Source organism: Lagopus leucura, unplaced genomic scaffold (assembly GCF_019238085.1).
Source record: "Lagopus leucura isolate 7727_CA_CO unplaced genomic scaffold, USGS_WTPT01 Super-Scaffold_100001, whole genome shotgun sequence".
Lineage (NCBI taxonomy): Eukaryota > Metazoa > Chordata > Aves > Galliformes > Phasianidae > Lagopus > Lagopus leucura.
Window position 1 is genome coordinate 6,989,807 of NW_024962262.1, and position 24,890 is coordinate 7,014,696.

The 24,890-nt window shown below is 39.9% G+C and overlaps 1 protein-coding gene across 3 annotated transcripts in view; it reads right to left on the reverse strand.

Moving 5' to 3' along the window:
- The window catches only part of STARD13 (StAR related lipid transfer domain containing 13), a 300,978-nt gene that overhangs the window by 209,828 nt on the left and 66,260 nt on the right, over nucleotides 1-24,890 (reverse strand). For all 3 annotated transcript variants that reach the window (XM_042866988.1, XM_042866989.1, XM_042866990.1), the window contains exons 3-4: nucleotides 13,007-13,153; nucleotides 8,306-8,440 (exon numbers count right to left, since the gene is read on the reverse strand). In XM_042866988.1, the coding sequence (XP_042722922.1) occupies nucleotides 8,306-8,440; nucleotides 13,007-13,153 (282 nt within the window). The remainder of the gene's footprint in view (nucleotides 1-8,305; nucleotides 8,441-13,006; nucleotides 13,154-24,890) is intronic.

Consider the following 24,890-nt stretch of genomic DNA (forward strand, 5'->3'; position numbering starts at 1 on the left):
TGGTCATTTCAATTTACATATGATAATTATGTCTAAAAAGTAGGACGCGTAGGCTTAATTTGCAATGTATACATTAATGAAACCACGCCTGCCTGCAGCTTTCTCCCTGTCACCAAAGCAGAGCCGAGGTGCCAACCCTCAGCACGCTGCCTCAGGACAGGGCTGCCCAGCTCAGGATATGCTCTTCCCATCCCTCCTAATGGCAGTTGCTGCCTGTGGGCTCTTGGTGAAAAATCCAGTCCGTTGGGACTGCTGGCTGCTTGTGTGTGACTGAGGTCACCTCCACTCCACAGTGGGTCCCACCACAGCACATGAATTCAATGTTTTTCTTACAGCATAAACACACACTATCAGTCTGAACCATATAAATAGTCGGGCAATGTAGAGCAATGAAAGCAATCAGTTATAGTCTCCTCCCAATGCCTACTTGGACTTTACACACTTGTTGAACTGTATCAAGTGAACCTTACTCCAAAATGAGTTGGAACTTCCATTTTACTTTACACTGTATGTAACAAATGCACATAAATTATTTCGCTCATATCCATAATTACCATAAAATTACTATTTCTCAAAGCTGTTTTATAACTAAGGAAAATGGAGCTCTCTTTCTTCTCTTACATGGATAATGCTCTTATAAAATACACAAAACACATTCCTAGCCTCCCAACAATCCTTATGAAAACTCAATGAAAAGAAAGAATCCGATGCAATCAAAAACCTGTGTAAAATGGAAGCTGCTAATGTAATTTAAAAATAAGCATTTTCATGGATTAAGTATAGAATCATAGAATCATAGAATGGCTTAGGTGGGAAGGGACCTTAAAGATCATCCAGTACCAACCCCCTCCGTCATGGGCAATTTAACTGTAATTGTTCAAGGGAATATTAATTATTGCACAGCTACACTACAGCTGCCATCTTCAGCTGACTTCAATATTTTTGTTAAAAAAAAATGGAACTGAGGTAATAATTAAGGAACAATGTATGTTAATTATTTTAAAGAATGTTACAGAATTTGCTGAGCAAACTATCTGATAAATACTTTTCAGTCAGTTCTCCTAAATGGATTGTAATGATCTAAGAGATTTCATTTACTAGGAAGGGACACTAACACTTCCACAGTCTCATCAATCAAGATGACAAATTCTTTTCAGTCCATTTAGAGGTAAGGATCACTACCACCAAGAAATAAAGCCACCCCTTCGCTATCCAATCATCTGTATTCAAAGCAGCTGTGATGTTGGAGTCTCCCCACATTTGTTACCACTATAAATAAGCACTGACACGCCAAGATCCCTTCTAAAATGTGCAAACTTCACTAAGGAGAACTTACAGCTCAAGATGCCATTTCTAAAATGTAAATGCAGTGCCCTACAAACAGGCTCAGTGGCCTCTATCATTATGGCAATTTTAGATATAAAAATCAATAAAAATGAAACACTTTGCTATTAGCTAGTGCTGACACACACAGTAATCCTACACTGTTCCACATCCCTCCTGTGTTCAGGGCTGGGTTCTGCCACCCTCAGAACTGAGCTCCTGAGACAAACTTTGGCATCAGTCCTGCAGACGCTACTTAGGTGCTGTTTGTCCAGATGGACTGCTTGCTCCTGTGGACTGTCAGTATCTACTGGATTCATGAAGCCTGATTCTATTCAGGCAGAGGCTTCCCTGCTCTGCAGAGATGACCAGACAGAAGATTTGGGCATGGAATTTAGCTCTGCCTAGAAGATCTATCAGATGAAACTCCCATCTCCTAATTTCCTTGCAGAAGATTTTCATGGAATCACAGAAATCACAGAAACACCAAGGTTGGAAAAGATCTTCAAGATCATCCAGTCCAACCATCCACACATCACTAGTAGCTCTCACTAAACCATGTCCCTCAACACAAAATCCAAACGTTCCTTGAACACCTCCAGGGTCAGTGACTCCACCACTTACACGAGAGAAGAGGCCGACCCCCAGCTCACTACAACCTCCCTTCAGGCAGTTATAGAGAGCAGTGAGGTCTCCCCTGAGCCTCCTCTTCTCCAGGCTGAACAATCCCAGCTCCTTCAGCCGCTCCTCATAAGCCCTGTGCTCCAGACCCCTCACCAGCTTTGTTGCCCCTCTTTGGGCAACAGGCAACGCTCCAAGCCTTCAATGTCTTTCTTGCAGTGAAGGGCCCAAAACTGGACACAGTACTTGAGATTTTGGAGGCTTATTCACTCATGAAACACACTGAGCAAAGCTGAAGTCTATACCATAATCCACCTCTCCTCACTCACAGCTGCTCCTGACCTCAGTATGATGCAGGATCATGGTGTTGGCTGGATAATGGAAAGAGTGAGCCAAAGGCTGGTGGGAGCAGAGAATAAAGACGAAAAGGAAAAGAGAAGGGCTATGATGTGCTCTTATGCAAACACCCCTTGCTGGGAGCAGGCTTTGGCCAAAGCATTGTCAGGAGTATTGGAAACAAAGTGGATGAGAAAGTGGATGAGCCTGGAGTATTATTTATTGTATCAGAATGGGGAGGAAGGAAGGAAGCTGTCTACTTTTCATTCCCTATTAGCCTCCTTGTTTTTTCCTGGAGCTGGAGGAGGCTTTTCCAAAGACAGTGAATTCCTCTAGTGTCAAGGAACTAGCTCACCTTGAAGCAGGGAAGGAGCATTTCCACGAGCACTTCATGTCAGCAACACCTGCAGGCCCAGGGTGCTCCTTGGCCATAGCTGCCATCTCTCCACTGCATGGGCAGAGCAGGGGAAGAAAGCAGTCACCCTACTGGGGTGACTACACAAGCATAGCCATGCTTAATGGGGCACATATGGAACCTGAGCAGTCCATTCACCTGACTATTTCACTGTGCCTCTGTAATATTATAGACCAAAAGCAAGAAGAAAATTCTGCAAAGGTGGTGGCTGAGGCTACTTGCTTCTATACTAGATAGCTAATTTGCTCATTAATATCAATATCAAGATGACATCAAAAAGCAATTCACATGACTAAATGGCATACAGTTTGAAATGTGTTTTTGCAAGAGTGAAAACAATTAGATTAGATGTCCTTTATCTGGAAGGAAAGCCTGGTAGCAAAAACACAGGTCTGGAACTGTGTCTAGATCCTGTTGTGGATCGTGCTGCTACCAACCAGTATGATTTTCAGAAAGTCAGTGTGAACCTGATTTCTATGAAGAACTTTGCGTCTCCTACCTGCAGAAGCTATGCTACTTGTACAAGCACATTTCACTTAAGTACAGACAGCAATCTCCAGCTCCAGCAAAGCCAAGTAATTGTGTCTTCAAGCATACAATTTCTTTGAGAAAATGGAGCACCAGACCTGTCTCTCACTCTGGTCTAGGCTTCTTATCTCATCTTCTTGCACTTCATGGATTGCACAAAGTGGCCCAACACTGGTCATTGTTCTCTGAAGTAAGATTAAGAGTACTCAAAGGTCACACAAGACTTCTCAGGGCTTTCCTATCGACTTTTCAAATGTGGAGCAAGGTCTGAATGAAGCACGATCTATCTGATCATTTGGGGAAACACATCCTACTAGGTAATGGGCATAACTGCTGCTGAAAACTGTGTAGTGAACTGATAAATTGATGACCATATCCAAAACAAAGGCAGCATGAAACTTATCTTAGAACCAGGATACACACTTACTGCTTCATCTTGGATGTAACATGAAGATCCTGCTTACGTATTTCACAGAGGAGTGGAAGATCAGCCTAAGGTTGCTAAATATGCAAAGATTCTACAATTCCAAAGGTGTGCCCAGAAGAAGTACAAGCTGTTGTGGGTTGTCACACTGTGACTTCACGTCTGCATTGGATGTGGCAGCTACCCCATAAAACGCTTGTCACACACTCAGTAATGGAATAAACTCTGATCCCTGCTGGTTCGGGGGGGCAGCAATATTGAACAAGTAGTAGATGGGAAACACAATGACTTTGATTTTCCTTTGGCTGTTTTTTACTTTTGGATTTTTCTGGCCTCAGACAGTGTCAGAGGGCAGGCAGGCAACAGATTGTCTACAGAGAGATAATAACTACTCTAGTCATAGATTATAGTATTATCAGTTTTATATTTCTAAACAATGTCAGAAGATATCAGACATCTCTGGAACCTCTGACCTGAACTCTGAAACACTGCTTATAGCATCAACCAATATTTCTCAGCAAAAAAAGAATAACATTTTCTTAAAATAATCACAAACACCTCTCAGTCATGTAGGTTACAAGGCACTGTTTTGTATCCCATTTCCTGAATCAAGTGGCTTAGCACAGTTAAGTTCCACAGTTTAAGCTATGCTAAGCTGGCACTGATACTGAAAGAACCAACTCACCATATTATTTCCATCCTTTTTTCCCCCCTCTTGCACATTTCTCCCCTCTCTGGCATGCACATTTATGCAGCTGAACAGTGAAACAAACCAAGAAGCCAGATTAAAACAAGACTAAAAGCTGTAAAACATTTAGTTTTAGTACTCTAATTAATCAACCAAATTGTAGAACTAAAGCTTAAGAAATCAAAACTGCTCATCAACTGTACTTAAGAAGGAGGCATAAATGCAGACTTACCTGTGATGAAGGCAAAACCCACCTTGTTACCAGTATAGAAGGTTTTAATTTCATTTTCACTGTTTCATTTTAAGCTGCCAGCACAGTTAGAAACCATGAAAGTGTGCAGCTAGGTCTTCTAATGAGAATTGAACTGTGTCCAGCATAATTTTGCACCTATTATTCCTAAATTTCTACATCCCTGCTATTTCTAACACTGATCTCCTTGGCTATATTTGCTAATCACAATAAACTGTAGAATATTTGGTTTTCTAAGTGCCTGGGTGTACGAGCTTCTGTGTAGTTCCTGGGGAGATGAGACAGATAAGCTCTTTTTGACTTCCAAACTCATAAAAGACTGGAAGAGAAGAAAATCCAGCTCACCAAAACACAACCAGTCCCGTTTATCTCTGTGTTATTCTCGAGTTATGTATTATAATGCTTGGATCTGTGGGTTAAATGTAAGCAATCTCAGGGCAATGCAAAAGGAAATATGCCTTTTTTCCATTCTCTTCATCATAACAAAAGTGATTTTGATGTGTCCTTTTTTGAAAATATAGAGAAGTCTTAAAGGAAAAATGGTGGAAGCTCAGTTATTAGAGAGCTATGACAGAGGAGTACGAAACAATGTCTGGATCTAGACATGGCATTATTTGTATCTGCCTGAAATACACTACATACACCAAAAGCAGCACTTGGAAGGAAGAAGTGAAATGATCTGCTCTCTTGAATGGAATCTGCAAACATTAATTTTCAATGTTTATCTCTAATTTAAAGCACTGTCCAATGCTAAAAACAGATCATTAGCTTCTAAAGAATGGCTGTGCTTTTGGTAAGTTTCTAGATGAGACAACACCCTAAGCAACAGTGGTACTTTTTGCATTACACTGCTGTTACTATAGCATCACAAATTTGTCTGATAAAATATATGGATTGTGCAGATAAAGATTTGTGTCCCACACACTTCTAGCCAAACAACAGTATTACTGTAATACCACTTCAAAAATATTTACACTGTATTGGTGGGAGGGCAGTTAAGCAATGATACTTGTACATGCCTAAACATTCCACCCAGGTGAAGCACAAACAAAGCTGATAAATTCCTTTCTCTTTACTAAATGCTACTATATATTCCAACTAGAACTAGTACAAATGTTTATGCTTTTGCCAAAATGGAAAACAGCAAATTTATTTTGTAAGGAGAGGAAATGGCTAGAGGGAAGACAATAATATTTTTGATTAAGAAGCAAGAGGACCCCACCTTCAAATTTTCCAATGCACTGGAATGAAGGCTCATTTAATTAAATACATTATTTGCATGGTGACATGTCTGTCATTTTTTAGCAGGTGAACAATATGACAGTTCTAAAGAAGTCTCTAATATAGTAGATTTTGCTTTAATCAAAAATGAGAAGATAACTTGAAGCAAGAACATTATCAAGAGAAAGAGAACTGCTGAGCTATAATTCAATGAGTAATTACTGCTAAATGCTACTGGCTTCAAGACCAGAGGAATGGAGGGTAGCACACACATACCAATATTTGACAGTGTTTGTGAAGCTGTTTGTGGAAGCAATGCAAGTAGGACTGATATCCATGGCAGAAAAATGCTAGAAAATATGCTTAAGGGCAGAATAAACACACACATAGTAACACTGCCTAATGGGAAACTGTTAGTATGGCTTTTGGAGGTCACAGCCCAGGAATCTAGACATGTTCTTCCAGTGATCATGTAGATACAGGTGATCTGGTTGATACAGTGAGCTTCCATTTTAGAAATTTCACTTCCACTTTCCTTTCTGAGGAAGTGATTTATCACAGGCTTATTCTGCTGTCAGGGAGGAAAACGAAGAAAGATACCAGGAAATACAAGCATCTTTGCTTTGATAAATGAACTCTTAGTTTTCTTTTTCTTTTTATAAGTTAATAATCGGTTGCTTTCTTTTACAGTGGCTGTTTAACAAATGTCTGTCCAATACGCATAAACAATCATGAAAATGGAAGAATAAAAATGGATATTTTCTGATGATACTGAATTACAGATGTTAATCAAAACAAAAATTGGCTGTCACCTGCTGCAGAAGAGCCTTATGAAACTGAATAAGATAGATAAAATTCACTGTCAAAGACATGCAGTCCCACACTAACTACTACTTGCATGATTCCTAGGACTCAGTTTTTCACAGTACAAGAATAAAGACCAAATTAATGATACAGTAGCAAAGTCAGGAAAAAAACCAGCTGTTTTTCTCCCCCCGCATTTTCCACAGTTAAACTTTAGAACTTATTGCTACAAAATGCTCTGTATTTCAAAGGAATAAAATACAAGTAATGGCAAAAAAATCTACTCTGGGGTGCTATTAATTACAAAGCATAATATAACATCTGACTCCAAAGGGTCTGCACAATAGACACCTTGCAGGAAGCTGAGATGGCATGCTACCTGCTTGCTCTGTTCTGACACTGCTTTCTTGAAGATCCAGTGTTGGCCCCATCAAAGAAAAGACACTGTACCAAAACTACCTTTTACTCAATGAAATGCAGGCATTTTTATGGTGTGTGATGTGAATGGATACCGCTGACACTCAAATATTTCACAGATGAGTGGAAAAAATATTTGCATTTTGGATCTAAGGCACAGATCCTATAATTGCTTACTTTCACATGCGGAAATAGAACAACATTTAGCTATTGATGAAGTGAATAAAACCGTTTGGGAAATGCCTCTAATGGATTTAACAGACTAAGTGCAGATTACAGCGTCAACCTCAAAAGAAACAAAATAAATACTGCTATTCTTGTTTAGAAATATGGCTTAAGTAAACCACCAGAATTGAACACTTTCACTCACCAAGAACTCAGAACTCTGGACTAGGGTGGTAAATCCACATAAAAAATCACAAAAGAGTAATGCTAAAATCAGCAAAGAAGATGCAATAGTGGCATTGATGTCTAAAATCCATCACATGTAACCTCCAGATAAAACCATTTACTTGTCAGAAAAGCCTGTTTCCCCTGATTATAATGGCAGTTCAAGTAAATGGTTCAGATGTAGAACTCTACATTATAGTTGTTCAGCATCAGGTGAGATGAATCCCACGGCCCTGGAAACCAAATACTGAATTAACTTTCATCTGTGCTCATTATGCATACTGGACTCCTCCAGTCAAGACTGTTCTGAAAGTAATGCCTCCTGCTTAATTATCTTGGTCCACGACATGAGAGGCAGATGATGGTGGTAGGGCAGTAGGGAATGAACCTTCCCACCAGTATTCCATTACTTGTTATTGACGTGTGACACATGGCAGCAGATGGGCAGTCTGAGAGAATGGCGTCTGACACAGAAGTGTGGATGAAGCAAAGGAGTGTCGCTGAATTCCTCCATCCAGAAAAAATGACACACAGTGATGTCCACTGATGCTTGCTGAACATTTATGGAGATCAAACAGTGGACATGTGCACAGTGAGGAAGTGAATGGTGCATTTCAGCAGTGGTGACAACAGTGGGTCACCTCTGCTTGTGTAGATTCTTACAAGTGCAACATACGGGCTCTTGTTCATTGCTGATGAAAATGCAAAGCTAATGTTGACTATGTTGAAAAACAGTGTTTCGTAGCTGAGAATTTGCTCTATCAAATAGTGTGATTGTGCTCACTGTATCTGCTGTAGTTTCCACAGAAATGAATAGAAGGCATTACTTTTGGAGCAGCTTTTAAGGTAGAATATCTCAGAGTCAGAGAGTGTTCAGCAGCTACTTACAAAAGGTTTAGGCCGTGCTCCAGTTGATACTGGGTAAGGTAAGCAGTCTAAATCCTGGTAGTCTGCACTTCTGTGCTTCCACAATCCTTTTCCTTGATGATCTCTGTAAGAGCTTGTCTCCACTTGAACAGGGCACTGTAAGAGAATTTTAAAAACCCTGTAAATAAATGCAAGTCATAAATATTTTAAATGTGAACTGCAAGATAAAAATATTGGAATTTTATCTTTTTAAAACATTTTTTTTCCCTTGTGATGTGAAGTAGACATTTTACCTCTTTTTTCTTAAAAATACACGCTGCATCATTTTTACATCTTGGGGTAAAGAGGCTTCCTTAACAGCTAGGAGATAAAACTGGAGAATGAATCTTCCTGAATATCAAGGAACTGAATAATCTCTGCATTAGACAATATATGATCTTATTCATTTACAACTGTCATTTGACTGAAATTCATGATTCTACGTTCTTTTATTTAACTTAATTGAAGATCCTGAACTTACATACTCTGAACCTTTAAATCCTCTTTTCCTTGTCCCCCAGGGCCCAGGAGGTTTTACTTACTAGCTTTACTTCCATACAAATTTTTAAAAAATAAATGTTCTAAAATGGGACTTAAGAAAAAAATAAAATATATAAGACCCATGTGTACCTGGTCACACTAAATCCAATACAAACAAGAGAACTTGCACAGCATTCCCCCGCATATACTAATTTGTTTTAAAAAAACCAATGAGGTGTGTGAACAAGGAGCAAGCCAAACTGCAATCCAGCAGGATTTGTGTTGGGATCAATCAGAGAATCAGGATCATGGGTACACTACAGAGCAGCCCTAGGCAGTAATTTGCAGTCAAAGCCAGCTCATTTGCTGACAGGAGGACAAATTTGCTGCTGGTCTATAACTGCATAGTTCCCAGCTAGACTATTCTGCAGACTTTAAAATGAGAAGGCTTTGCAAAGCTGACAAAAGATTCAGTATGCGGACCAAAAACATTTGTAGGTAATATATTATTACAAAATAATTGAGAGAATGTGTAAGTTAAGTTTTGTTCAGCAAGAGTCAGCTCTCTAATATTAGACAAGGTAACTGCAATCAAACAGAATTTCCCTGTCACTCTCCATGAACGATGAATGACTAAAACTAAAAAATGTTATTTTACTTCTTCAAATCCACTGGTTTTTTTTTGTTGTTGTTGTTGTTGTTTTTCTGTAGTGAAAATGAGTGTTAGACATCAAATGTAAATGAAAGAAATATATCAAATAAGTGAAATGTTGCTTACAGTAAGGCTGTTTTCCCTCTGCTGATAAAGCTTTTGATATGGTCCCATACCACATTCTTTTCTCTAAATCAGAAAGATACAGATTTTAAGGGTGAAGTACTCAGTGCATAAGGCTGGCTGAGTGGTTCAGTGGCTCTGTGTCTTGCTAGAGGTTGGTCACAAGTGGGACCAGTTCTCATCAACATCACTGTCAATGACACAGACAGTGGGACCCTCAAATTTGCAGATGACACTAAGCTGAGTGGTGCAGCTTAAAAAAACAGAAGGAAGGGATGTCATCATGAGGGACTTGGGCAGACCTGAAAACTGAGCCCATGTGAATATAATGAGATTCTACAAGGTCAAATGCATGGTGTTGCACTTGGGTCGAAGACTGGAAGAAGGACTCCTTGAGAGCAACTCTGCGGAGAAGGACTTGGGAGTCCTGATGGACAAGAAGCTGGACATGAGCCAGCAGTGTGCTCTTGCAGCCCAGAAGGCCAACAGTATCCTGGGCTGCATGAAAAGAGGGGTGTCCAGCAGGGAGAGGGAGAGGATTGTCCTCATCTGTTCTGTCTCATCAGGCCCCATCTGGAGTTCTGCATCCGGGTGTGCGGGCCCGGAATAGGAATAGGAAGGATGAAAATAGAATAGGAAGGATGCAAAGCTTTTGGAGAGGATTCAGAGAAGGGCAAAGAGGATCATCAGAGGGCTGGAGCACTTCTACTGTGAAGAAAAGTTGAGGGAGTTGAGCTTGTTCAGTTTGGAGAAGAGAAGGCCCTGGAGAGACCTCACTGGGGCCTTCCAGGGCTTGAAGGGAGCCCTTATAAACAGAAGGGAGACTGACTCAGACAAAGGGGAATGATTTAAACTAAAAAAAAGGGAGATGTAGTTTAGACATCAGGAGGAGATAATTTACTCAGAGGGTGCTGAGGCACTGGACAGGCTGTCATGAACAGGGTGAAAATATACTGACTCACTACATGAACCCAGTGATTAAATTATGAATGTATCCCTCAGATATAACGTTTGCCATACCAAACAAATACAGTCATCTATTTAAAACTGCCCACACCAAAGAGACCAATTTTGGGAGCAACAATGTGGCAAAACTCATGCAGTAGTCACATACTTCTGAGAACTTGGATCTACCAGTTGGTCTTGCATTTGTGAATATTTCTCTTCAGATCTCTTTTTAATCATTGTTCCTCATTTCAATTCCTACTTTATGTAGTGAAAATAGGATAAAAACCTGTGCTAGTAAACATATGTTTGAAATAGACCTTCTTCCTATTGAAGTTTCATTATGAATGAAAGGAGTAAAACATCCAATGGAAAAAATTGTAAGTTATATAAAGAAATATGGACCAAGAGGGATGGACTGATAAAAGTTAGTCATGTAGCTGTACAAAATCTCTGTTTGTTTTCTTTTTTCCTTGCTGCAACTGTTGTTTTGAGATTTCCCAAATTCAATTTCTTCATATTAAATTCATGGAGAGGTTTAGGAGGATGTATTTCTCTTCTTTGACTACATGGGTATCACAGAATTGTAAGGATTGAAATGGACCTCTGCAGGTCATCTAGTCTGTCTTCAAAGCAGGTTCCCTACGTTAAACAGAAGAGCGTTCAGGTGGGTTTTGAATATTGCAGGAGAAGACTCCACCACCTCTCTTAGCAGCTTGTTTCAGTGCTCTGCCACTTTCACAGTAAATAATTTTTTTCTCATGTTTACATGGAATTCCATATGTTCCAGTTCATGCTCATTGCCCCTTGTCCAGTCATTGGGCACCACCAAAAAGAGCATGGCCCTATTCTCTTGACTCTTGCCCATGAAATGTTTCTAAGTATGCCTTGATAAGACCCCATCTCACTCTGCTCCACGCTGAACAGCCACAGGTCTCTCAGCCTTTCCTCACAAGGGAGATGCTGCAAGATCCCAACCACCTTCGTAACCCACCACTGGACTATGCCTAGAAGTTCCCTGTCTTTCTTGAACTGAGGAGCCAGAACTGGACACAGTACTTCACATATGGCTTCACCAGATCAGACAATCTCCCACAAGCTGCTGGCCATGCCAGGGTACCATTTATCTTACTGGCCACAATGGCATTAAGGTCAACTCATTTAAAGGCAACTAACTCTTAGATGTTTAAATTAGGGCAGATAATTCACTTCCTGAGAAATTATTTGATTACAAACACCTTTGTCTAACCAAACTGGCTTTTCCCTTAGAATAGGCACAGTCATAAAATCATAAAATGGTGCCTGAATCACCAGTTAACAAAATCTGACTGGGTAACAAAGGGAAGTACATGAATTCTGATGGCTTGGGTCTCTCTTTCAGGCAGAAAAGCAGAATACATTGCCATGGCATTCTGACAAAAGCCACTGAGCAGCTTCCTACAAGAACACAGAATACTGTCCATTAACAGATGGGCAAGCGGAGATAAAGGAGTGATGAAACAAATTTAGCTGGAAAAAGCTGGTTCTGACTTGCTAATGTACAGAAAGAAAGAAATGAGGGACAAGCATGACAATTTTCTAACACTGTCACTGCAGAATATGGAAAAGCATACTGCAAAATACAACACTGAAAGATGCAGGATTCTGAACTCCCCAGCTTGAGGGACACCGTAACCTGCACAGATGTTTACTTAAGGAATTTATTTTTACAAAATGTAGCAGCAGTGATGGGAAAAGCATTCAAACAAGCACAATTTCCAGGAATTTCATGCCAGCACTAACATGTGGAGCTGCAAATCCAAACAACTCTATCTTAAGAACTGATTTTAATCACAGCCTAAAGTAGAGAACAAACACTCCTACTTCTCACCCTGTTCCTTCTCCAGTTACTCACTTCTATAAAAAAAGCATCTCACTTGTTAAAAAAATGCTAAAATTGTATTATTCCTTCTTAATCTCATTTGCCTTCAAATTAAAAGCTTTGGTAACAGTTTGCCTTAATTGACAAAAATTGCCACCATAAAGCATCTTTAAATACAGGAATGCATCTCTGAAAGAAATACAAAAAATACTAATTTAACTCTTAATGAAGATATATAGTGTCTTCCTTGCTTTTGTGTCTTGATATAAATATGACATGTGTGAATACACTAGTATTGAACTTTCAATTTCACAATATTCTACCTTGAGAAACTGTGTCAAATGCAATCAAGAGCCACATTCCCCCCTAAAAAGTAGCTCTGAATATTTTAGGCCATGACATAAAACCTGCAAGTCAATTCCTGTGACACTCGTGTTTATCTGATCAGTAGTTGTCCAAGTACCTCAAAATGTTTTGTTATTGAATCAAAACAGTAACTTACTTCATCCTTGAAACAATCCTCCTCAACTAATCCAGAAACACAAGGAGATCTGAAAACTATTATTTGACCAACATCTGATAGCTAATATTAGAAGATGTGTCATATGGCACACATTCCTACCAGTTGTTTGTTCCTTGTGGTAGAAGGAGTACTGGACGGAGACGAGCTAGCACTCAGAGCTTCTTCAATATCTAAATTCAGCTGTTCCAGTTTCTTCATAAGACATGACATAGAGTCTGACCATTCCGATCTTCTTTCTGATTGGGTCTAAAAGAAATTAAATATACATTAAATGTTAATGCATTCAAGCTTTTTGTGGCTTGAAGACTCATTTTTCTGTCTGGAAGAAAGCTAACCAGTGTTTTCTCTGTCTATGGGTAACTTTCTCCGTTTAGAAAGCTTCAATTACCTCTCCTTTTCTGTTGAAACATACTCAAGTGATCACACTCCACCTCTGCACATCTGAATGGCTTTCTAACACTTCATCTTGAGTGAATTACTGCCAGCTCAAACTAAGCATGACCAAGACCAAGAACCAAAATAACTTTAATGTCTTCTTAGGCTGTTTCTACTTTAGCATCTTCACTGATTGCATACTATCAGTAAGGATCTGAAGGATCAGAAGACTGAAAGTTATCATGTACACAGTATTTTATTCCTTCCTATGAATCCAGACTAAGTCTTGTAGCTTTCTTCTGCCTATCCATTAAGAAAATCTGCCTGGATGGTCAAAATGTTTTCACAGGATCACACAGAATCACAGAATTTTAGAGGTTGGAAGGGGCCTCTGTAGATCAAGTCCGACCCCCTGCTAGTGCAGGTTCCCTACAGCAGGTCACACACGTAAGCATCTAGATGGGTCTTGAATATCTCCATAGAAAGATACAACACAACTTCACTGGGCAGCCTGCTCCAGGGCTCCGTCACTCTCATGGTAAAGAAGTTCCTCTTTGTCTTTGTGTGGAACTTACTGTGTTCCAGCTTCTGCCCATTGCCCCTTGCCAATCATTTTGTGTTTTCATGCATACATTTTCTCTTTTTGCCTAAACTGCTTCACCATGTAAAGGAAACTTTAAACGACCGCAGTGCAGCTGTCAAAAATACTTCTATTTACCTTAGTTCCCTCAAAGTCCCATCTAGTGACTCCCACTGAGCATTTTCTCTTTTACATATTCCCAGAGCACCTTCTTGGGGACATGGTTTAGTGGGCATGGTGGTGATGGGCTGACAGTTGGACCAGATGATCTCAGTGGTCTTTTCCAATCTTAATGATTCTACGATTCTTATAGCAATTCCAGTGCATGCTGCTGCATTATGCCTCATTTTCCTCATTGAAGACACTCCTAAAGAAAAGTAGCCACAATGACCTCCCTGTCACCATGGGCAGCTGCAGGGCCACTCATTAGTCTCTGTTCAGAAGCTTCTTTAGTTCTTTCATCCCCCTTACTTCCATAAACGTCACATATTTTTGCACGGAAGATCCTATTGTAACAGCCAATTCTAATGGTCTGAGCACACAAACAATAACATTACATTACCAATCTGACAAAATCCTAAAAGCAGCAGAACAGTCCACAATACTTGGAGGAGCTAGAATAATATTGTTTTTCTTCTCACCTGACAAAACTTTGTGGAGATTTGTTCCCTCATGAAGACTGAGCAAGTAGAACCCAAACAAAATTGTAATTTGCTCACCATCGGAGAACAAAGTGTTACAAATAGAATCCATGAGGCTCATTTCAATACTACACTGACATACCTAATTTCTAATAGAATTGCACATCCACACCACTATAACTATGCATAAGCCCCCAGTCCTTCAGACACCTTGTCCCACATGACCTACAGAAGCATGTTCCCTTCAGTGAGGCTGATATTCTTTTAGCAGATACTCCTTTGAAAGACAGAAAATTAAGTACTCTACTGTTAATTTTACAAATATTTATGATTTTATTTTTTTTTAATGAGCTCTAACTGAATATTCTTCCTGAAATGCTGTTAAAAGTGTTAACCTCTATTTCAAGTCTGTAGCTATTACAATTATTTAAACAGATTAAATGATTACTTCTCAGTGTCTTCCCAAATATCTTAAAGTAAAACACAGGGTGTTCTACAGAAAATGAGTATCGAAAGACACTCAGCATGTGGAATCCTTTCTGAGTGAAGTGAACTTACATGGGAAACGTGTTGTTGCACCTCTACAGTACTCATTTCTAAACAAGTTAAGATTCTACATTTTCCTCTGGTTAGGCTTCCTCAAGAACTGATCTTTCCAATACTAAAGAATGATCAAAAAACATCCACAAACTAACTCAGCAAAAATGAATGTAGAAAATCTGTCAAAAATAAATAGGAAGCTCTGGTTCTCAAAGCTGTTTAAATGTAATTTAACAAAAGAAGCTGTAAGAATGTAGTTTCTTAGCAGTGGTAAACAATTCTGAGGGAGCAATTACATACAAAAATGAATGTAATGTGTTTTGACTTCAGTGAGCTATGCAAAAATCGTATGTGGTGTGTGACAAACATAGAAAGTTCTATTAGGAATTTTTAGTTTTCAGTTCATTAAAAAGTGGGAGAGATTTACACAAGTGCAAAACAGTCTCTGTAATTTCAGTATTTCGGTGGTTTAGAGAAGTACCTCAATTATTTAGAATTTTCCATTAAAAAAAAGCGAAGATGGAAAATCATGGAGAGACTAAGAAAGGCTTAAGAATATTATGAAGATTCCAAGTGCATGCAATAATTCATGTATGAGATAAAATGTTACAGTACAGCTTCATTAAGAGGCACATTTGGCTGCTGCCTTCACAAACGTATCTACTGGACCAATACTTCCAGCATTCATCAATGCTCTGTAACACTTCTAAGTGAGTTATCTATTTTTAAAATTTCTTCTTTTACAGTAACTGAACTCAAACCATAGTTATTTCTTACAAATTCAAGTTCTGTAGAGTTTCCCTGTACTACAGCTCTCCTATTTTTCTCCACTAAGTTCCATCCTTTCTAGTTCAGTAAGACTCTATATTGTGTTTACCGAATGAAGGGGATGAGGAAAAAGATGGGTTTTCATTATCCTTCAAGATAAAGCTAAACGGGCCTACTTAACAAATACCATTGACTAATTGGAAATCCAGCACAAAAGTGCCACTTGGAATAAACGCTGATTGGCTACGTATTTCAAAGGTTGCCTGAAATTCCTGTTGAAACATGATGCTACTTACATTCAGAAATATACAGCTCACACAGTAGGACTTCCAACAAGAGAATAAATTCTGCCTAATCCATTCAGGAGGAACATAGCCCCTCAGTGTTTCGCCCCGGGAACTGGGTTGGACTCGATAGAAACACTCAGAATTTCAGAGTATCCTGTCCATGGCAACTGCAGAGGCAGTGGGGTCAGAGCATTGGAAGGTTTTGTATCTTGCCCGTCAGGAGGGAAAAAATGGGAGTCGAAAGTATCTAATAATGGAGGGCCTTTTTATTCAGTTTCTCTCCCTAAAAACGTGCTCGGGGAGAACACTTCTTTCCTACACTTTCAAGGCCTTCTTTATTTGTTGGAGTCACTCACTGAGCATGGGAATACTGACTGAAGAACCTGCGAAGTTTAGAGACAAAAATGCATTACGGGAATATTTTTTTGTATGTCACATGTTGGACAACTCTGGGCAGATGAACAGTACTAGAAAATAAGACCAGAGAATCCCTTGTTAAATGTTTTTTTTTTTTCAAGGCAGAGTGACCCTGTCTGTGAAGCCCATGATATATTAAGCAGAGAATGACATGTGAGTCTTGAATGTGAACTGCTCTGTCAAGTGGATTTCTCAAGTTCCATGTAGTTTTCTACACAATAAAAAAGATGAAAAACATAAAACAAAGAGGTATTAATCTCTGTGTTAATACATAACTAAGTGGTACACACTTCCTTAAACTTCAAGCAGTTATTACTGCAGCTGTTATGCTTCACAGCTATTGACAAGACACTTCTAGTGATAAGCCTAACTCAAAATCCTCCTGCAGTCACAACTTGTTTCTGAACAGCAATCTCAAGGTTTTTGTTGCACACACTTTTATATCCAGAATTTGTGCTCACATACACAGCTGAAATTTCACTGCTACCAGTAACAACTTACAAAGGTAAAAACTGTGTACACGATAATAGTCCATCACCCATACAATTATTTGTTCATTTCTTAGATTGAGAAGTAAATATATTCCAGACATTCAACTATTTGCATCTTTTAGGACCAAAGGCTTCTGCACTGTTTCTCAGCTTTCAAGTGTTCTTCACTAATCTTATTCAGCAAAAACATCTATGATAAAAGGCATATATATTTGTTCCAGTGTTTTGCCCATGAAGCTTGTTGCAATAGGCGTAATAGCTACCAGCAAATCTAAATTTAAACTGAAAGAATGTGGCAAAAATGAACAAGTCCATATAGAACACTCAGGGGTCAGGGTTAACCTCGCTGCCAGACCTCATCATATACAGGAAGCAGCAGGGCTTCCAAGGGAAGGGCTATGAGAAAATTACACAACTCTAAATTTAATCTGATAACATGTGGCTTTTGCCTCAGATCCATTCAATAGACCCAATTGTTCTGATAATTAACGTATTGTAAAACTTGCAGTGATAAATTACTAACCTCTACATATAAAAATACCAGTGCTGTTTAACCCTCCTCCCTAATGTTAAATCGGTTTAGATAAAATTCTCTCTGATGTACAGGCTAGATCCACAAAGAATGATTTTGTGGAAGAATTGCAGAGACCAAACACCACATTTTGCTCTCACCGCACTGATGGGGCTCCTCTGTTCTCAAAAGAAGTTCTGTATAAAAGGTCACAACCACTGGTGGCTTTGCCTACAGGGGCTGGGGAAGGAAGCCAGATTGGAACAGTATAAATAATCTTTTGGAAAAAAAGAAGCATATAGAATACAAAGGACTCTTATTCTCAAAATAGGCTTATGTATGCCTTCTATATTGAAGATAAAATATTTCAAAGGGAATTTGCCTCGTACCTCACTATAGTGTTGCTTAAATATTTACAGAGCCTTTAGATGGACAACCGTGTGCCACCTTCCTCCCAGAAGACAGGTAAATAAACTCTGCAGTTAGCAGCCTTTCCACTTCTAACAATAATAATGCTATCCATCAGAAATGATCAGAGAAAGTCTCTCAGCCTCTCAAGTTAGTAGGCACAACCATAAGCACAGCAAGGCTAGATCCTTCTTAACTCACAAACACTGAAGCAGCTAAGATGGGCTAACAGGATCTCAGAAGTCTTCCCAAAGTAAAGGTAAATGAATACTGATATGAACATAGAGTTAATTAGTTTCAAGGAAAAATCTTTTACAGCACAAAGCCTTTCTCCCCAAACCTATCATGTTTACACTTCCTAAATATGGCTGTGTGTGGAGCTTTGTTTTCCTCCTGTCCTGTTGCTTCTTCCCTTCTACTTTTTGGTTTTCAGATGTATGGCTTTTTAAAAAGATACTTAGTTGTGACACAAGCCATACATGAGTGAACCTGACCAAACTTTCCAAAGCTTTGATGTTCTGGAGCTCCAGTTTGTGATTGAAATACTTTTTCTTCTTTCACTAAGCTTAGCCATGCCTTTCCATATCTACACATTTGCGTTCTGGTAAACTATCAACTGTGTATTTCAGGATGAACACAGTACAATACAGAAAAATAGTGTGGAAATATTGACTTCAAGATGTAGAACAATAAACCCATTTTTAAAAAACTATTAAAAGAGCAAAACAAGAATGGAAAGGCAAGCCAGAGATGAGGTATTATGTGAAAATAACTCATTTATACTATTTGTCTTTTTCAAGGCAAATTAACACAAGCTCAGAAGTAGACTCACTGGTGTTTTTTAACAGCTCTTCCTCTCTCAAACAGAGGATTGGTAAATCTGGATAATCTTCTATGATCAGGTGACCTGCCTAGTGGATGAGGGAAAGGCTGTGGATGTAGCCTACGTATACTTTAGTAAAGCTTTTGACACTGTCTCCCACAGTATTCTCCTGGTGAAGTTGGCAGCTCATGGCCTGGAAAGCTGTATTCTTCACTGACTAAGGAACTGGCTGCAGGGCCAGGCACAAACAGTGGTGGTGAATGGAGTTAAATCCAGGTGGCGACCAGGCACTAGTGGTGTTCCCCAGGGGTCAGTGCTGCGGCCAGCCCTGTTTAATAACTTTATCAGTGATTTGGACTACGGGATTGAATGCACCCTCAGTAAGTTTGCAGGTGACACCAAGTTGGGAGGAAACATTAACCTGCTTGAGATCAGGAAGGCCCTGCAAAGGGGCCTGGACAGGCTGGATCAATGGGCTGAGGCCAATGGGCTGAAGGTCAAGAAGAATAAGTACTGGGTCTGATACTTTGCTCGCAATAACCCAGGCAATGCTTGGGGCAGAGTGGCTGGAAGACTGTGAGGAGGAAAAGGATCTGGGGATGTCAGTTGATGGCTGGCTGAACATGAGCCAGCAGTATGTCCAGGTAGCCAAGAAGGCCAATGGCATCCTGGATTGTATCAGAAATAGTGCAGCCAGCAGGAGCAGGGAGCTGATCGTTCCTCTGTACTCAGCTCTGGTGAGGCTGCACCCTGAGTGCTACGTAGTTTTGGGCTCCTCACTATAAGAAAGACATTGAGGCGCACCAGGGAAGGTTCAGATTGCATATTAGGAAAATTTGTTCTCTGAAAGAGTAGAACAGGGATGCTCAGGGAGGTGGTGAAGTCACCACCCTTGGATGTGTACAAGAAACATGCAGATGCAGAACTTAAAGATGCAATTTAGTGGGATGGTGACAGTAGGTTGATGGTTGAGCGAGATGACCTTAAAAGTCTCTTCCAAGCTTATTGATTCTATAATTCTATGACTCTCATTTAAGAAGTGACAACATAAAATGGCATGTAGTTACTTATAACAAAAAATTCCAATTCAGATTTGCGTAAATGATTAAAACCCTGTTTTTTATTTTCCCAGTTCTAATACCTAACAAATAATGATGTCAGGCAACACCAAATTTCACAAGCAGGCTGTCTGACCAGCCCATACTGCTGACACAAACCACAGAATCTGCACCAAAAGTCCAGACAAACTGTCTTAATTGACATCTGCTCCTCTTTCAGCATACAAATTTATCACTTTTGGTTATCCTATCTTATCCTATCCTATCAGCTGCTCAGAACAGATGACAGTTCATCATTTATCTACCCTACCGCTTCCTTCCCTGTAAGAGGGGAGGAAGTGAACTGTACTTCCTGCAACCCAAATACACCTGCTGCATAGCAGTAGTCAAATTCTTCACTCACTCATTTGCACTGGGCTTGGCCCCTTCTGCAACAGTGTGAATATCACAACCAGTGATCACGAACATCAAAATAATTTACACACATAGATATTTAGAGGTGAATTTAACTTCACTAAACATTATTAACTTCAAAAATATTGTAACTCATACTATGAAAAAACTAACTCATAAAATCATAGAATCATAGAATGGCCTGGGTTGAAAAGGACCACAAAGATCATCTAGCTTCAAACCCCTGCTATGTGCAGAGTCGCGAACCAGCAGACCAGGCTGCCCAGAGCCACATCCAGCCTGGCCTTGAATGCCTCCAGGGATGGGGCATCCACAACCTCCTGGGCAACCTGTTCCAGTGTGTATGAAAAACTTCCTTCTAATATCTAACCTAAACCTCCCCTGTCTCAGTTTGAAATCATTCCCCCTTGTCCTATCACTAGCCTGTTTATAGCTTTCTGCAGCGTATCTTGACAGTGTTTGGGAATGGGTTTCACAAAAGCTGAAGGGTCTCATACCACTAAATCTGTAAGTAATAAAATGTACGAAGTAATGTGCAGCGTTTTTAGTTGCACCCATAAGCCATCCTTTCTGAGTCCATCTATCCTCTTAATTTTTTTTTAAAGTGTATTTCTTAGTAAAACATCATGTTTAGCCAGGATGTGGAAGAGCTAGGCTCAGCCTCATCTTTTGCCTAATGCATTTTATATTCAACATTTAAAAAATAAGCAGAAAGAAGAATAGTATAATTTTAGTACTGGCTGTGCAGGAAGTTCCTCCTCTTTTTCCAGACAATATGGAAACAAACACAATGAACTTCTTTATTGGTTACAGCACCTAGATTGATGGGAATAGAGCAGAAGAGTTTTCACTTTGTTAGGACTAGTGTACTGGTATTCCCTGTACTACAAGCAAGACCTAATTCCCAAGCTACATAGAAGACACACTTTCATCACACATATCTCTCATTTGTCCAACAAATCTTTTACTATTTTTGCAGTTACAAGAGAACTTATGCCCATAAACATTTATAATCAGCAATTCTTGCAGAAGGTTCAAAGACATGAGCCTATATTTTCAGGCAGTTGAGAAATCTGAACTGTTCTCTGCAGAGGAAGATAAACCATTACATCCTGGGAGATGAAAATACAGCACTTCCTTTTACATATAAAGCAGCAGCCACCACTGCGTTTTTGAAGACATTCATCTTGGGAGATACACGAAGGCTGTATGTTCACCAAAGTGGTTCAGAGTAATCAGTCTCACTAAGTGCAGCTTCCCAGTCAAGGTTAGCATCAGGAAAAGCATCAAGCTCTTAGTCCTACTCTGAATTATATAGTTTTGATACAATAGAGGGAAAAAAAAAGCAAGCAAGCTGCCTTACATTGAGAAAACAGCACAGAAAATAATATAAAAACTCAGACTCCATAAATGCGTGGGTGGCCTAACAGACATTCTCAAGGAGTGATTACACAGTGATGCCCGAAGAAAGGGTGTAAAGACTGGGCAGAAATAAACAGGCATTTCAGATGGGATGCTCTGCCAACTTTCACCGCTAAAACTCGCAAGTCATATCTGTATCAAAACAGTGGACAGCAAAGGAAAGAGAACTCATACATCTAGCAGCCACATTCTGCTTGTGTCCTAGATTCTTCCAGTTCAGTCAGAACACAGTAAAAATTCAATGTAGCTCTGAATGCATTCTCACATCCTAGCCACCAAAACATGACAAGCAGAGCTCTTCCATTAAGACATTTTCCCCTAGACATCCACACTACAAAATGCTTCAAGTGTACTCTGAAACCTCCATCTTCTACTAAAAACAAGCACAGTCTCATTGAGGTACAGCACTTCAGAAATAAAACACCACTCTGATTTTATTTTTTGAAATAAAATCTGAGGTCTGTTAAATAAATGGCCTAGTCTAAATGCTAGATGTAAATAAATGTAGTAAATAAGTGCTGTAGTCTGATCTCAACCTTCCAAGACATCAACAAACAACAGCTCACATTCAATCTCAATACAATGAGTAAAGAGAAAAAAAATAGTTTTTCTCCAAAGACTGAATTGCTGCTACCTCTGTAAGAGTGCCTTTGCAGCCAAGAAGCCAATGGTATCCCAGGTACATTAAGAAGAGCATGGCCAACAGGTTGAGGGAAGCAATCTTCCTGCTCTACTCTGCCCTGGTGAGGCCACATTTGGAGCACTGTGTTCATTATGGGGTCCCCTATCCAAGAAAGATGGAGAACTACTGGAGATAATCCAGTGGAAGGCTACAAAGATGGCTAGAGGCTGCAGCATTTCTGTTATGAAGAACGGCTGAGAGACCAGGGGCTGTTCAATCTGGAGAAGACTGAGAGGGGATCTTATCAGTGCTTATAAATATCTAATGGACAGGTGTAAAGAGAATGGAGCCATGTTCTTTTTGGTGGTGCCCAGTGACAGGACAAGGGGCAATGGGCACAAAGTGGAACATAGGGTGTTCCATCTGAACATGAAAAAAAACGTGTTTACTTGAAGGTGACAGAGCACTGGAACAGCTGCCCGGAAATGCAGTGGAGTGTCCTTCTCTACTCAAAACTTGCCTGGATGCTTCCCTGTATAAACCTACTCTAGGGAACCTGCTTTTGCAGGACACTGGACTAGATGATCTCCAGGGATCCCTCCCAACCCCTGTGATTCCGTGCTTCTGTAGCTTTTACATTCTAATTAAGATTTAAAACTCTAATGCTGTGCTTACATGTTAGATAAGGCCCTCCTTACAGTAAAATAAGAACATTATTATGCAGATGTGATGCACCCTCATCACATTCTTCTTTCCCATTCTACATGGAAATGAGAACTACTGCTCCTCTATGGAAAACGATTCCAATCTGAAAGAGTGTAGGGAATACAATTACTCATATGGAGCCCATGGAGGCTTCCCCTCATGCCATGACCACATAAGACACTAATTTCTACCCTTGATGGTTGTGAGAAAGGGAAGCAAGTAGGACTGGTGCAGAGTTTGTCCATTCCTGGAGATCAGTTAACTCAAAAAGTTACATGAAAAGGTAAATGCTTGAAGACTATCAGCTAAAAAATAACGTATAGAAAATATTATCATAAACAAAAGGGATAAGGGTAGGTTGATATTATTGAAAATAAGTCTCATTCCCTATGTAACAGTCAGGTGATGTCAGACACAAATCCCATAAAGGGTAAAGTAACCTGTGGAAAAGTCACTGTCTTAGTTTCAGCTGGGATGGAATTGTTTTCTGTGACGCTACATTTTGGTTCTAGGAGAAAAACAACGTTGATAACAAAGCAATGTTTATAGTTGCTGCTAAGCAGTGTTGTATAGAGCCAAGGCCATTCGCAGGGAAGGGTCCAAGGAGCTGGGAGGGAACAGAATTAGGACAGCTGACTTAATCTGGCCAAAGGGATATTCTATACTAGATGAAATCAAGCAGTAGTTTTGAAGGGGGTGGGAGTTTATCTTCCACTTCTGCAGGGTGGGCATTGTTTGGGGAATGGTGAGCATGTGCATCACTTCTTATATCCATTCACATATATATATATTTATACTCATAACTGTTATCCTTTTCCTTTTCTCTATCTCCGTAAATAGTTTTATCTCAATCCACGACTTCTACCTTTTTTCCATTCTCTGCCCCATCCCACTGGGAGGTGGGGGAGTGAGTGAAAGACTGTGTTGTGCTTAGCCACCTGCTGGGTTAAACCACGACACTCCAACAGGCTTAACTGCAGCATGGAAACACAGAGCTGGAGCCTGAGCAAACATGCCGCTGCATGGCACACCCTGATCCGAGGCAGGGCAAGCACCACTCACGCTCAACAACGTCAGCCAAAAGGACTGCCCTGCCCCTCACCTGTCAAGCAGGGCAGCAGGAAACAGGTGCTAGTGTGCGCTGGACTTCACTTGCTACTGCTGCAGTTAAAGCACGCTCTTGTTCAGTAGTAATAAAACGGTAACTATAACTAGCAGAACAGTTGAATTGAACAAGGGTTTGTCTACTTGCTCCACAGATCACCACCCATGCTAATCAGTCCACTATCAGAGCACACTTGTACAAAAGATGGTGCTCTGCATCTGGACAGATGGCATTAAAGGTTCACTGAGAGCTGTGAATCAACCCCTGGCTGTCAGGGCCAGCTCTGCTTTGGCAATTCAATACAAGAGCTGAGTCGTTTTTCTGTAAGCATCACTGTCAACATTTCCTTGCAGAACTCTGGAGCAGATTCTGGAGGTTAATACAAAAAAGAATGAAGAAACATCTGTCAAATTTCTAAATGTAAATGTACACAATGTACTTGAGATGTTAAGTGCCAGCACCCAAAAAAAACCACAGTAGAAATGATGCTCTTTCCAAGATTTACAGGCATTCATGTGGTTTTGCAAAATTTAGCATTGTTCCCTGCCCAAAAGTTCTCACAATCCACTACTAAAAAGATACTCAGGTTAACAATGTGCTTCTAAGACGAAATCAGAAATTAATGGAAAAAATACTCAATCTAAGGCACACTCTTGAATTAAGGAGTACTGAAAGGCAAAAGAAAGCTTTGCAGAAGAGAATTTCTGATGGCTCTGAAAACGTGGCGATGAGAAAAACAACAACATGAATTATGACAAAGAACAGCAGAGAACTGAAATGATGCAAACCTGATTTCATTCATTTAACAGTAAAGGG